We start from the raw sequence: 13053 nt of genomic DNA, 5'->3' as shown, positions 1-13053 counted from the left end.
TCAGTTCCAACACCAACTTGATAATAGAATCCAGGGAAAGCTAATGCTTCAATTTCCCTTATCAGGACACTAGTACCTCTGAATTTTAAAGAAGACCAAATAATATGAGAACCATGGCTGTACTAGTATCAGACAAAAATAGAGTCTACGTCAAACACCACTCTGAGAGAAAGAAGGGGATTACGTTAAGATAAAAGGGCAAATTCACCAGGAAGATAAAACAATCATAAATATATATGTGCCAAATATCAGAGCTCCTAAATATAGGAAACATAGACAGCAACATAATAGTCATAGAGATTTCAATACCCCACTCTGAAAAAGGAACAGAACAATCTCCGAGCTTGGAGCCTACTTCGGATTCTGTGTCTCCCTCTCTCTCTGCCCCTCCCCTGCTTGAGCTCTTTCTCTCTCTCAAAAATAAATAAACATTAAGAAATAAAATAAATGCCTTTAAAAAAAGAGAGAGAGATTCCAATAACTGAATCAGAAATGAGGGAAGGGACATTACAAGTGACATCACAGACATCAAAAGGCACGAACAATTGCACATCGATGAATTGGACAATCAAGAAGAAATGACAACCTAGCAAGGCTGACTCATGAAGACACAGAAAATCTCCACAGACTAATAATAAGTGACTAAGTCAGTCACCAAAGACCCCCAACAAATAAAAGCCCAGGACCAGATGGCTTTGCTGGAGAATTCTCCTGAGCATTAATTCTTTTAGAAGAATTAGTATCCTTTCTTCTCAAACACTCCAAAAAAACTAAAGAGGAGGGAGGACTTCCAAATGTATTCTATCAGGCCGCCATCACCTTCTACGAAAGCCAGAGAAAGACAGTGTGAGCCACAAAAACGAAAGCTGTTACAGAAAACCGGAAATAAACACATCATGTCATTGTTAGCAATGATAAAAACAGCATCAGTCTAACATTTCATGAGGTGAGCGTAAGCCAGGATATCTTTCCCCAAATCTTCCCGAGCAGAATGGACAAAGCCCTCGCTTATCCCCATCTGTGACTCTTCAGTTCGCGCTGGAGACATCTCAATTTAGTGGGTAGAAATACTAGGACATTGAGTTCCCATCTAAAGGCGGAAAGACCAAAAAAAAGTGGGGGGGGGGGGGGGGTGGGGCAGAAAGACAGTTCTCAGAAAGGAGACAAGACCTCAAGCAAAGAATGAAGCAAGGGCGACATGAAATTTCCACCCAGATCTTGCATGCTTAGAAGGAAAACGTACTAAGTCTGGATACGTGCATCTCTCACTAAATGCCTAAATTTCCAAACTTCGCTACATTTGAAGGCAGAGTTCATCTTCATTTCTGTGGTTTATCTGCACTGGCTAGTCTAAGGGACGTATAAGCCAAGCAAAACATACTCCCAGCCCTCAGGTTTGCCCTTGAACCTGCACCTGGGACGGAAGAAGGGTACCTAAAGCCCAAGCAGAAGGGCAGGACGAAGTGAGCAGCAGGAAGTCTCTTCTGAGAGCACGGGCTGCCCGCTGTATCAGCCTCAAAAGGGACACCGGGGTGATTCCGCGCAAGACTCGTTTATGAATCACCTACCGTATGTAAAATATCACGGGCGCGGTGCAGAATGCAAAAACAAACAGGACCAGAGCCTCCCATCCATGAGCCAACAATGCAAAAGGAAGAGGAAGGTTCTCTAAAACATAACACAGATGCGATAAGCCTCAGACAGAGGGAGAGACTGCTACAGAAACACAAGGAAGAGAAAGTACGAGATTTCCATTTCACTTTTCAAGGAGTGAAGCCTCGAAGACGTAAGACCTCGAAGACGTAAGACCTCAAAGGCGTAAGACCTCGAAGGCGTAAGACCTCGAAGGCGTAAGACGCGAACAGAGACAGGAGGGGCCCTTTCCACAGGGTTGGGGTGGGGAAGCGGCTGGACCACCCAGCAAAGGGTAAGGAATATGCAGTCGATGCTCACGATGCAGAAAGCTACTTGGGGAGAGAACACAGGCCTATGTTGAGGACCGAGCAAGGAGGCTGCGAACACATAGGACAAACAAGGAAAGCCTTAAAAGCCCCCAGGGAATCTGGGTGTTATTCTGCAGGCAAACAGAAACCACCATTTCTGAGGCGGCACGAAGATCAGAGGTACACATTAGGTGGAACTAATCCGCGTGCTTTCAGAGAAGACCTCAGAGAGCCACGCGTGCTGTACGTACCAGCGGATCGCTGATGATCTCCCTCCAGAAGTGGCACACTAAGCTCACGTTCCAGTAGAGATCTTCCACAGGGAGGAAAGCAAAGATGTGCCTCAGGACCTCACTGGGCAGGCTGCCCATGTGGCTCTGGGGTTCCTGGCAAGGCAAGGTCCCCAGGAGCCCATAGTAAGAGTCAGGAATGGGGTCAGGACCGACGTCTTCCACTTCCTGGCTGGGTTCTCCGGACTCCGCAGAGGGCCGGGACACAAAGTCCTCTGCTTCCTGCCTGGCTTCCCGGGGTCTTGGGCATGACAGGAGCGAACGATGCCGTGGCGTTTTCTTAGAAGCCCCGTCCCACTGACTGGTCCCTGTTGCTGGATTCCTCTCGTCCTCAAAGGACCGGGACCGCTTCCTTGCAGGCGGCGCGGACCCTGACGAGCCCAGTCTGGCTTCTCCATCACCTTCTCGAGGCAGGGCACAGTTGCTCTCCGCGGCAAAGATCATTTCCCCCTCCGAGTCCTTAGAGGTGTCCTGGCCCACAGAATTGCTTTTGGCCATGTCATTGGTGCGCCGCTGCTGGCCAGCTAGGAGGAATTCAGTGCCGTACCTTTGACATCCTTGACCTGTATGGAAACCCAAACAGGATGAACAAGAAATGGACAGTGACCGCCGACCCACTGTGGACCCAAACGAGACCGGCTAATTTTTAATTAACATGTATTAACACAGAGAAGAGAGGAGGATAGATTTAGGTCGAGTGATTACATACATGGCTTAATTGAAAAAATATTTCCATGTGGCTCTATCATATAGTCAGACACGTACACGGAAAGAGACAAAGGCCAGTCTCTGGCTGGTCTGAGGACCACATTCCACCTCGCAGTATGTACAAACTGAACACCTGAATGGACAGACAAAAAGTCAACAGCTGCTCACATGGACACACCCACTAACAAAAACTCACTTCTCCTGGCTCACTCTTACAACAGAAAATCTAAGTTTGCATGAGTAGAAAAGGCTTCATGTTATTAGGAGTCAGGAAAACCTACTCCTTTGACTCAGTTAAAATCCCTTTATGTTTTTTTCTTCCTGTGAAGCGAACATATTAATTTATCTTAAAATAAAAAGAAAGGAGTCAATATCCTTTTCATATTATCAGAGTGGTACCTAACCTAGTCCACACATTTATTCGATAAGTATGTATGCAGCACCTATGATTCTGAGACAAATAGAAAGTGACACACGAAGATTAAAAAAAAAAAAAAAAAAAAGGAAAGAAAGGGGCGCATGGGTGGCTCAGTCGGTTGGGTATCTGACTTCGGCTTGGGTCATGATCTCATGGTTTGTGAGTTCAAGCCCCATGTCAGGCTCTGTGCTGGCAACTCAGAGCCTGGAGTCTGCTTGGGATTCTGTGTCTCTGACTCTCTCTGCCCCTCCCCGACTCACGCTGTCTCTCTCTCTCTCTCTCTCTCTCTTTCTCTCTCTCTCAAAAAATAAATAAACATTAAAAAAAAAAGTGAAACATGGAATATACAGTCCCTGACCTCCCAGATTTTTAGGCACTTAAGGGAGTCCAAATGGTGATTTCACACATTACCGATGTATTTTAAACCCTCAGCAATATATACAACAAAATACATGATTCCTTCCTGAAATGGCTGTAGCCAGAATTCTTACTTTGGAAAATAAGACAGTGGAACAAAACTAGATTTAGCCTTAACAGAATTTATAGAATTTAATATTTTCTACGTTAGGTGAAAAAAAAGTATAACTGATTCTGGGGCAATCTGATAGAAACCCAGAGTTTAAAGTCGATAGGTCTGGGTTAAATCCCGGTATTTTCCAATTGTGGGATTCAATCACACCAGTATCTGGAGAGACTGCCACATGCTGAGTGCTAAAACTCTGCACGGAAACATAGACATGATAAGAAGTCTTTGTCAGCGAAGAACTCACAACACAGAAAAGCTGACTGAATATACACAAAACAAACAAAAGATCACCACTGGGTTTAAACTGCCTCATTAGTTGGTTACAGCAGTTCCAAAAGTGATAAACACATCAGACAATATTTAAAGATGACTAGGTAAGATCTGAGTTGGATTCTGAAGTTAAATACATCAAAGGGAAATAATGCAAGCAGGATTACACTAACAGGTATTAGTAACAAAAGTAGGGTTTCGTTTGGCATAGAGAGGGGTAATAAGAAAACCAAACTACCAGTAGAACTTGCATGTAATTAATAAGTATTGGGTGATGGCCAAGTCTGAGCCTGCGTCCAGGATGGTAACAGGGGAACATTTCGCTGCAGTGGCATGACAGAAAATGGTACTCAAGAATATTAACTTCATGATGTATTTTCCAGTTCATTTGGAATAAAACCTAACGGCATGGAGACAGGTTACTGCAGCAGCCCGGGTACAAGGGGACAAAGGGTACAGCCTACCATGAAAGCACTAGATGAGGGGACCTTCTGGAGAATACTAATGGCCCCAGTGGACTTACTGACGGACTACTGAAAGTCAGAAAATCGCAGTGGTTTGATGCTGATGCACGTCTTCTGCCACGTTGTGATTAAGCAAGCTAACGGAATTCATTCAGCCACGTTTTCCTGGGGCTTTTACCAACCATATATAGTGGATGGAATTTTCACGGAAACTCACAAATAATGAAAAACGTGTCAAACTATTGCAACAAGACTACAAAATAACAGCAGGGATATTTACAAACACCAGGAGATACTCAAAGGCCACACACGCTACAGATTCTGAAATGGGAGGTATTTTGGGAAGACATACCCCTAGTCCCTCTTTTTGTTCTGGGTCTAGGATAGAGACCGTGGTTCGGGTCTCTGTTGGTCCATCTTTGACCGAAGGGCTGGGTCACAGCCAAGTGACTCCGAGCCAAATGTTGGCAGTCGATGGCTGTAAGATGCTTCCGTTTAAACCGTCTCACTGTTTTGTACCAACAGGCAGAAAAAATGGGACACTCGTTAGTTATCACCAACTCTACAAGCTAGCCAGCAAATTATACTTAACTTCCAGAACCACAGTCACTGTGGACCACCCCAGCCAGCCCTCTCCTTCGTCCCTAAATTCCCATCAACTTTCAGTCATTTTACAGTTTTCTTAGCATTTCTTCCTTAGAATTTAAGGAAGAACCCGAAAATAAGATCCTAAAATGATTCTTTTTATTTATTATACCTTGTGAAAGCCCTGCTCATGAACTGTTTATTCAAAAGGAATTTACCACTAATGGATAAATTGAGATCTGGCATCTTTTCCTTGACTTCAGCCAGGCCATTGATGTTCCCATAATAACCATAAATATTTCAGAGTTGGCTACACACCTTTGCAAAAATAAACTCATTTGTCATCCCCTGTGCATACTAGCTTCTCTGAGTCCCAGAAGCAGAACACAGTGACTAATGAAACAGTCACTGTAAATTCCTTGAGGGGACCACGATGTATGCCTCTCTGCCCCCAGAGCATGTCAGTATTGGCGTTGATGTAGAAGACAGGAGCAAAGCCCCCAAGTAGAAAAGAATCGGATACACTCTGGAGGATCTGCAGAGGAGGAAATTTCATACCCTCCCTTAGCAATGCATCACAGCACCAACTGTGCCTAGAATTCTGTCTCAGGGGTATTGACATTAGTAGCTTTACATTAATCGTTTCCTATCAGGATGTTATTTTCATGTTTAACCGAGACTTCATACTTCTGTATCTGTTAACACATAGAAAATCTAACTACCTCCTTATGGCATTAAATAGAATAGTTAAACTACTGTTCAGCATTTTGATTAGTTACATTTAAAAAGAAAGAAAAAGGGGAGAGAAAAGACAGGAATAGATAGGACAGAATTAAAGTTGTCCTTTCCAGAAGATGGTCAAGAAAGAATAAAAGCGGTTTTCACAGGTCCTAAAAATACTCATGTAAATCGTAGTGTCAAATGCCAGAAGCTCACTCAACATTTAAGCATGAAAATGTCTAAAACCAAGTCACTGAGGAGTATAACTATAGCATAATTTGTTTGTTTTTTTATCATTAATCCCCCTTGGCCCTTAACTTCTTCAGAAATGATCCTTCCAAATTTCAGTTCATTCTTTGAAGGCTTAACAGAAGTTTAAAAAAAAAAAAAAAATCTTGGGCAATCCCTATCAAAATGACACCGGCATTCTTCACAGAGCTTCACAATCCTAACATTTGTATGGAACCAGAAAAGACTCTGAATAGCCAAAGGAATCCTGAAAAAGAAAACCAAAGCTGGAGACATCACAATCCCGGACTTCAAGCTGTAATCATCAAGACAGTATGGTACTGGCACAAAACAGACACATAGGTCTGTTTTCAACAGAATACAGAACCCAGAAATGGACCCACAAACGCATGGCCAACTAATCTTTGACAAAGCAGGAAAGAGTATCCAATGGAATAAAGACAGTCTCTTCAGCAAATGGTGCTGGGAAAACTGGACAGCGACAAGCAGAAAAATGAAGCTGGACCACTTTCTTACACCATACACAAAAATAAACTCAAAATGGATAAAATACCTCAATGTAAGACAGGAAGCCATCAAAATCCTAGAGGAAAAGGCAGGCAAAAACCTCTCTGACCTTGGCGGCAGCAACTCCTTACTCAACAGGTCTCCAGAGGCAAGGGAAACAAAAGCAAAAATGAATAATTGGGACCACCAAAATAAAAAGGTTCTGCATCGCGAAGGATACAATCAGCAAAATTAAAAGGCAACTTGATGGAATGGGAGAAGATATTTGCAAATGGCATATCAGATAAAGGGTTAGTATCCAAAAATCTACAAAGACCTTATCAAACCCAACTCCCAAAAAAAGAAGAAATGGGCAAAAGACCTGAGTAGACACTTTTCCGAAGAAGACATCCAGATGGCCAACAGACACATGAAAAAATGTTCCACGTCACTCATCATCAGGGAAATACAAATCAAAACCACAATGCGATACCACCTTACTCCAGTCAGAATGGCTAAAATTAACAACTCAGGCAACAACAGATGTTGGCGAAGATGTGGAGAAAGAGGATCTCTTTTGCACTGCTGGTGGGAACGCAAGTTGGTGCAGCCACTCTGGAAAACAGTATGGAGGTTCCTCAAAAAATTAAAAATAGAACTACCCTATGACCCAGCAACTGCACTACTAGGTATTTATCCAAGGGATACAGGTGTGCTGTTTCAAAGGGACACATGCACCCCAATGTTTATAGCAGCACTATCAACAATAGTCAAATTATGGAAAGAGCCCAAATGTCCATCGACAGATGAGTGGATAAAGAAGATGTGGTATATATATATACAACGGAGTATTACTCGGCAATCAAAAAGAATGAAATCTTGCCATTTGCAACTATGTGGATGGAACTAGAGGGTATTATGCTAAGCAAGATAAGTCAGAGAAGACAGATACAGGACTTCATTCCTATGAGGAACTTAAGGTACAAAATAGATAAACACAAGGGAAGGGAAGCAAAAACAATACAAAAACAGGGGGGGAACAAAACATAAGAGACTCTTAAATACAGAGAACAGAGGGTTGCTGGAGGGGTTGTGGGGGAGGGGATGGGCTAAATGAGTAAGAGGCATTAAGGAATCTACTCCTGAGATCACTGTTGCACTATATGCTACTTAACTTGGATGTAAACTTAAAAATTTTTTTTAATCTTGGGGCACCTGGGGGGCTCAGTCGGTTAAGTGTTCGACTTTGACTCAGATCATGATCTCGTGGTTCGTGAGTTCAAGCCCCATGTTGGCTCTGTGCTGACAGCTCAGAGCCTGGAGCCTGCTTCGGATTCTGTGTCTCCCTCTTTCTCTCTGCCCCCTCCCCCACTCACTCTGTCTCTCAAAAATAAATAAAAATGGGGCGCCTGGGTGACTCAGTCAGTTGAGCCATCTGACTTCAGCTCAGGTCATGACCTCACAGTTCATGAGTTCGAGCCCCGCATCAGGCTCTGTGCTGACAGCTCAGAGCCTGGAGCCTGCTTCCGATTCTGTGTCTCCCTCTCTCACTACCCCTCCCCCACTCTCGCTCTCTTTCAAAAATAAACAAACATTAAAATAAATAAGCAAATAAATAAAAACATTAAAATAAATAGCCTCATTCACGCTTAGAGGCAAAAAATGAATGTGAGCTGTGTCTATATTAAAAAAATAAAACGTACTTCAAATTTTCTACATTGAAAAAAAATAAACTTAGAGTCTGATTATTCTCTTTTTGTATGTAAGCATGACTTTACCACCTCTGCTCCAAACCCTTCATATAACAAAAGTCAACAACCTAATCATTTTTGCCTGAATGGGGACCTGTGGTCTGACTGGCAAAGGAAGGTAAAGAAGGTTGGGGCGCCTGGGTGGCGCAGTCGGTTAAGCGTCCGACTTCAGCCAGGTCACGATCTCACGGTCCGGGAGTTCGAGCCCCGCGTCAGGCTCTGGGCTGATGGCTCAGAGCCTGGAGCCTGTTTCTGATTCTGTGTCTCCCTCTCTCTCTGCCCCTCCCCCGTTCATGCTCCGTCTCTCTCTGTCCCAAAAAATAAATAAACGTTGAAAAAAAAAAATTAAAAAAAAAAAAAAAAAAGGAAAAGAAGGTAAACGGTAAAAAACAGTGAAAGTGAAAGAAGGTAAAGCTACAGTGCGCTTTCCAGAATACTGACAAATCCTGGCCCCCAATTCGGGTGTCCGCGTACACCAGGTTCAGCTGCACAATTCCAACCAATAAGCCCACTAACACTGCCCACTCCAAATGTATGACTGAGTTTGCTTTTTTAGCAATTCAAATATCCCCAATTGTTTCAGAGCCGGCAAATAGAATGTCTAGAATTAGAACAGGAGATGGGTGCAAAAAGTTACTAATAGAGAGTATCTTATTTAAAGAAGGTGAAGGTCTACTGCCAAAGTGGCCTGGAGAGAGAGGGAAAGCTGTCACAGGTAAAGTCACAAAAGAATAAAAGGGACATCAAACCACTCGTATCCATACGACTCAGGGCCTTGGGGCCAGCTCAGACGTGCTCAGCTAACCGGTACGAGTCAGGTAAAGGAAGACTTCCAAAAGGCAAGAGACACAGAACCAGTTCGAACACCAGGGCCAATCAAGGGCTTAGATGCCCACCCAAGTCTACAATATACCCCTAAATTCAGCTTTCAGAAACTTTTTTAAAAGTTTTTTTCAATGTTTACTTATTTTTGAGAAAGAGAGACAGAGCATGAGTGGGGGAGGGGCCGAGAGTGAGGGAGAAACAGAACCCAAAGCAGGCTCCAGGCTCGGAGCTGTCAGCACGGAGCCCGACGCGGGGCTCAAACTCGTGAACCTCGAGATCATGACCTAAGCCGAAGTCGGAACACTTAACCAACTGAGAAACCCAAGCGCCCCTGGAAACTGTTAAACCAGACAGTAGCTGACAGCAGGTGTGTATAGACGAGGTACTAATACAGACGCCACTCACCCTGGAAATTTTTCTGTAAAAGTACCTGAGAATGGCTTCATCCCAGCCTTCCCCAGCTGACTAACTATAACAACAATGCCATCATGAGAACACAGAGGCACTGATAATGACCATCAACCAGGTAGTAATGCCTTAAACACACGCCCAGGAGTCAGACCGACAAGAAGTGTGCTCCAAGCAGGTAAGGAACTAAGTCTTTCCCGCTACTGTACCCTCTGCACACAGCACCTGTTCAACAGCCACTGAGGGTGAAGGAGGAGGAGAGAGCAGGGAAGCAGTTAGGTTGGGGGCACAGGACCCCAAGCTCCAAGATCACAAGGAATTGGCCACAGAACTGCCTGCATGTGGAACTCAGCAAGGGCAGACCACACAGGGGGGGCTCCTAAAGGCACTGCCCCAGACAGACAAGAGAACATCAGGCATACCCAAAAGGAACTGTTTGTGGAAAAGCAGGCAATATGGACAAGGTAGGTATTTATTTTGTAAAAATACGTCAGAATCTTAAATGTTTGTGGAGAGAATTAAATGTCTGCAGAAACCTTACAAAGGCACAAGAGCAGAGGAAAGATGTTAACAGGTATGAGGGGAACACAGTGCCCTGCTTCCGGAGGGTTCTGGTATATTCCCGTGTATTCTGGCGTGAAGCCATCATGGAGGAAGCTACAGTTAAGAGCGGCAGTAGGAGCAGGGCGCCTAGGCCAAGAGATCTGGCTGCTGGACATCGCCCATCTGAAATGGCGTCCCCTGAGCCCGTGACTGCCTACCTGAGAGCCAGAGCTGACACTCTGGCTGGACTGACACATCACAAATTGTCGGCCTTCAGCGAGAAGTCAGAAAAACTAGCCTGTTATTTTCTCTGGCCCTCAGATCTCAGAGACATGACGCGCCGTGACCCACTGCACTGAGAGCCGGCAGCCCTGTGTCCGGCTACCCTGGAGTCAAATCCTTGAACCAAAGGGCTGTGTGGCACCTTCTCAGATCCGGAATCGGAAGACCGCCTCCGCCTGGGAGGGGCAGTAACCACCGAAAGCCTTGACTCCCTTATCCTTAAAAACGGCAATACGATAGCCTGCCACGCTGAACGCACAGGATGGTGCACCTGAATGCTGAGGCCCGAATGAGACAACGTACAGGAAAACACTTCATGACGTCCCATCGAGGCTGACATGTGAGGATGAGAGTCCACCACAGCAGGGCGTCTCCTGAAAGGCCCAGGATCCACTGGAACAGCAGGAGGGTTCTTGTGAGAGGGTAAAAAAAAAAATACCAGAGCAAAATTCTAACCACCTCTCCATTCTTATTAACAAGCCAGCAGTTCAAACATAACTTTTCGAAACAGATGCTCAAATGCTGCCTCCTCCTCCTGAATCACCCAAACCTCGCGGCATGCCTCCCTCCTCTGACCGGCAAGCGCGCGATGCTCCCCTTATTGTTCGAAGCTGCTGGAGAGTCTCTAAGGAGCACAGGTGGAGAGTGCTCTGTGGCAAGCTCGCAAGGTTAGGCCCGTGCCATAGGGGTCTCCTGCGTACCACAGCAGGCGTCTGCGCCCCTCTTGGGACCCTGGCACAGTGACTAACAGACATGTATCATCTCCCTCATGCCAGGACAGGGAAAGACTGAGAACGTATGAAAGCCGTTTTGTCACACAGAACTCTACCTGTTCCTACACTGCTTTTTCTGTCATGGCTTTCGTACAGCCTGACATGTGTCCCCAACCCCCACTCTCATGGCCCCCCTTTCGAGTACCCACAGCTCAGACCACGAGCACCTCAGGTTCCCACTCTCTGCTGTCTGACTTCAAAGTGGTGATTACCGGGAGGAATTATGACCTTCGCCCATCATCCAATCTCTGCACAGATGCCATTCTGTCCTGTGCCAGGCCCGCTGACAGAGGCTGGACCCTCGCCAGCCTCCCTGGAACTAGTTATTCTCAACCTCTCCTAGACTAGCAGCCCCTCTACGGCTGAGAACCCACTGTATCACCTCATCCCTCAAAGTTCTGAGGACAACAACTTGCAAGTAACAGACCTTCCAATACTCGATGAATGAGAAACACGTGGCTGTGGTTCCTCAATCCTGTTTTCATCCGTCGGCTTCACTCCAGGATCTCTGCTGCACGACAAGTCACAGAAAGCGGGGTGCTTTTGGTTTTGTGGCAAAGACAGTGGTTTCTCTTCTTCCTCAGTACACAGCTCGTCTAACACTCCTCTGTCTCGACCACGGCTGGGATGTCACCCTGACTGAGCTGAAGCCAATGGCACGTGAATAAATGGGATGGGTGCCGGGGCTCCTGGCTGGCTCCGTAGGTTAAGCACCCGACTCTTGATCTTGGCTCAGGTTGTGACGTCGCTGTTGGTGAGTCCGAGCCCCGCGTTGGGCTCTGTGCTCCTGGCACGGAGCCTGCTTGGGATTCTGTCTACCCCTTCCTCTGCCCCAACTCGTGCTTGCTGTCTCGTTCTCTCTCAAAATAAAAAATTTTTAATTAAAATTAAAAAAAAAAAAAAAAAAAAGGGACGGGTTCCTCTTCCAGGTCAGGACCACAAGACCTCTCAGGCTTGCTCCTCCATTCTGTGCCCCTCGTCCAGTTAATGGAGAACTGGACTCCCTAGGGCATTCTTAGAAGCCCCATGTTCAAAATGGAAGCATTTCCAGCAGCCTCGGTCCTTGGATGACTGCTTTAAAGAGTGCCACCCCATCTCCCACTCTCCGATACTTACACACACACACAAAACGTGGAACCACCTCAGACTGTTAGAAGATGGAGAAATGAACTCTGATTGTCCTTACATGTTTGGACCTGTCACTGCAGCCAAACCTACTTTAACCGGTCGAGGATCATCGAAATTAACATGAAGTACTTACTTTCTTCCTCTACATTACTAACCAGAAATGATAACAGAAAGTCCTCTAAAACTTGCAGGTTACAGACCTCAACGGACAAGATGAAGATACTAAGTGCCTCCAATTTCTGGAGGAAAAGATTGCGAAATAACCACTTAAAAAAATAAACAAATCTAGGTAACTCTCTAGTACAAGGTACCTGACCGGAGAGACTGCTCAGAACAAGAGCCACAGAAGGCAGTCCTGCTACTAACTCACTGCGTCCCCGAACCTCGAACCTCGTGCTGGCTCCCCATGAGCCTCCGCTTTTCTCGGAGGGGCTCTGTGAGGACAGACAGTGGGCACTTTCCCTCTTGTGCTTCCGATGGAGGCAGCGGGGGTGTGCTGCGGTGTGACGACAGGGGTTCACAGCTCAAACTGCAACTAAGGGCCCAATTTAAACACAGTTAACGGAGTTACCTCCCCAACTTGAGCACTGCAGAAAGTGTTCATTCGAGCCAGCAAGCACCCGCAGTGATAAAACCACCCCCCTCACATCTCTGAGATACTGGTAACAATTATTCACGTAACTA

The 13053-nt window shown here is 45.6% G+C and overlaps 1 protein-coding gene across 10 annotated transcripts in view; it reads right to left on the bottom strand.

The window, feature by feature from the left end:
• The window catches only part of FBH1 (F-box DNA helicase 1), a 172179-nt gene that overhangs the window by 154787 nt on the left and 4339 nt on the right, over positions 1 to 13053 (bottom strand). For 3 of the 10 annotated variants that reach the window (XR_006708948.1, XM_045464158.1, XM_045464157.1), the window contains exons 1-3: positions 11669 to 11687; positions 4972 to 5127; positions 2195 to 2796 (exon numbers count right to left, since the gene is read on the bottom strand). Coding sequence is in view for 9 of the 10 variants with exons in the window: in XM_045464158.1 (XP_045320114.1) it covers positions 2195 to 2731 (537 nt within the window). In the remaining variant the exon portion in view is untranslated. Of the gene's footprint in view, positions 1 to 2194; positions 2797 to 4971; positions 5128 to 11668; positions 11727 to 13053 lie in introns of those variants that run through there. The other 7 variants (XM_045464160.1, XM_045464159.1, XM_045464165.1 and 4 more) reach the window with 3 other exon arrangements.

This window comes from Leopardus geoffroyi, chromosome B4 (genome assembly GCF_018350155.1).
Source record: "Leopardus geoffroyi isolate Oge1 chromosome B4, O.geoffroyi_Oge1_pat1.0, whole genome shotgun sequence".
NCBI classification, from domain to species: domain Eukaryota; kingdom Metazoa; phylum Chordata; class Mammalia; order Carnivora; family Felidae; genus Leopardus; species Leopardus geoffroyi.
The sequence above is the reverse complement of the archived record's forward strand: the minus strand, read 5'-3'. Positions and strand labels throughout refer to the sequence as shown.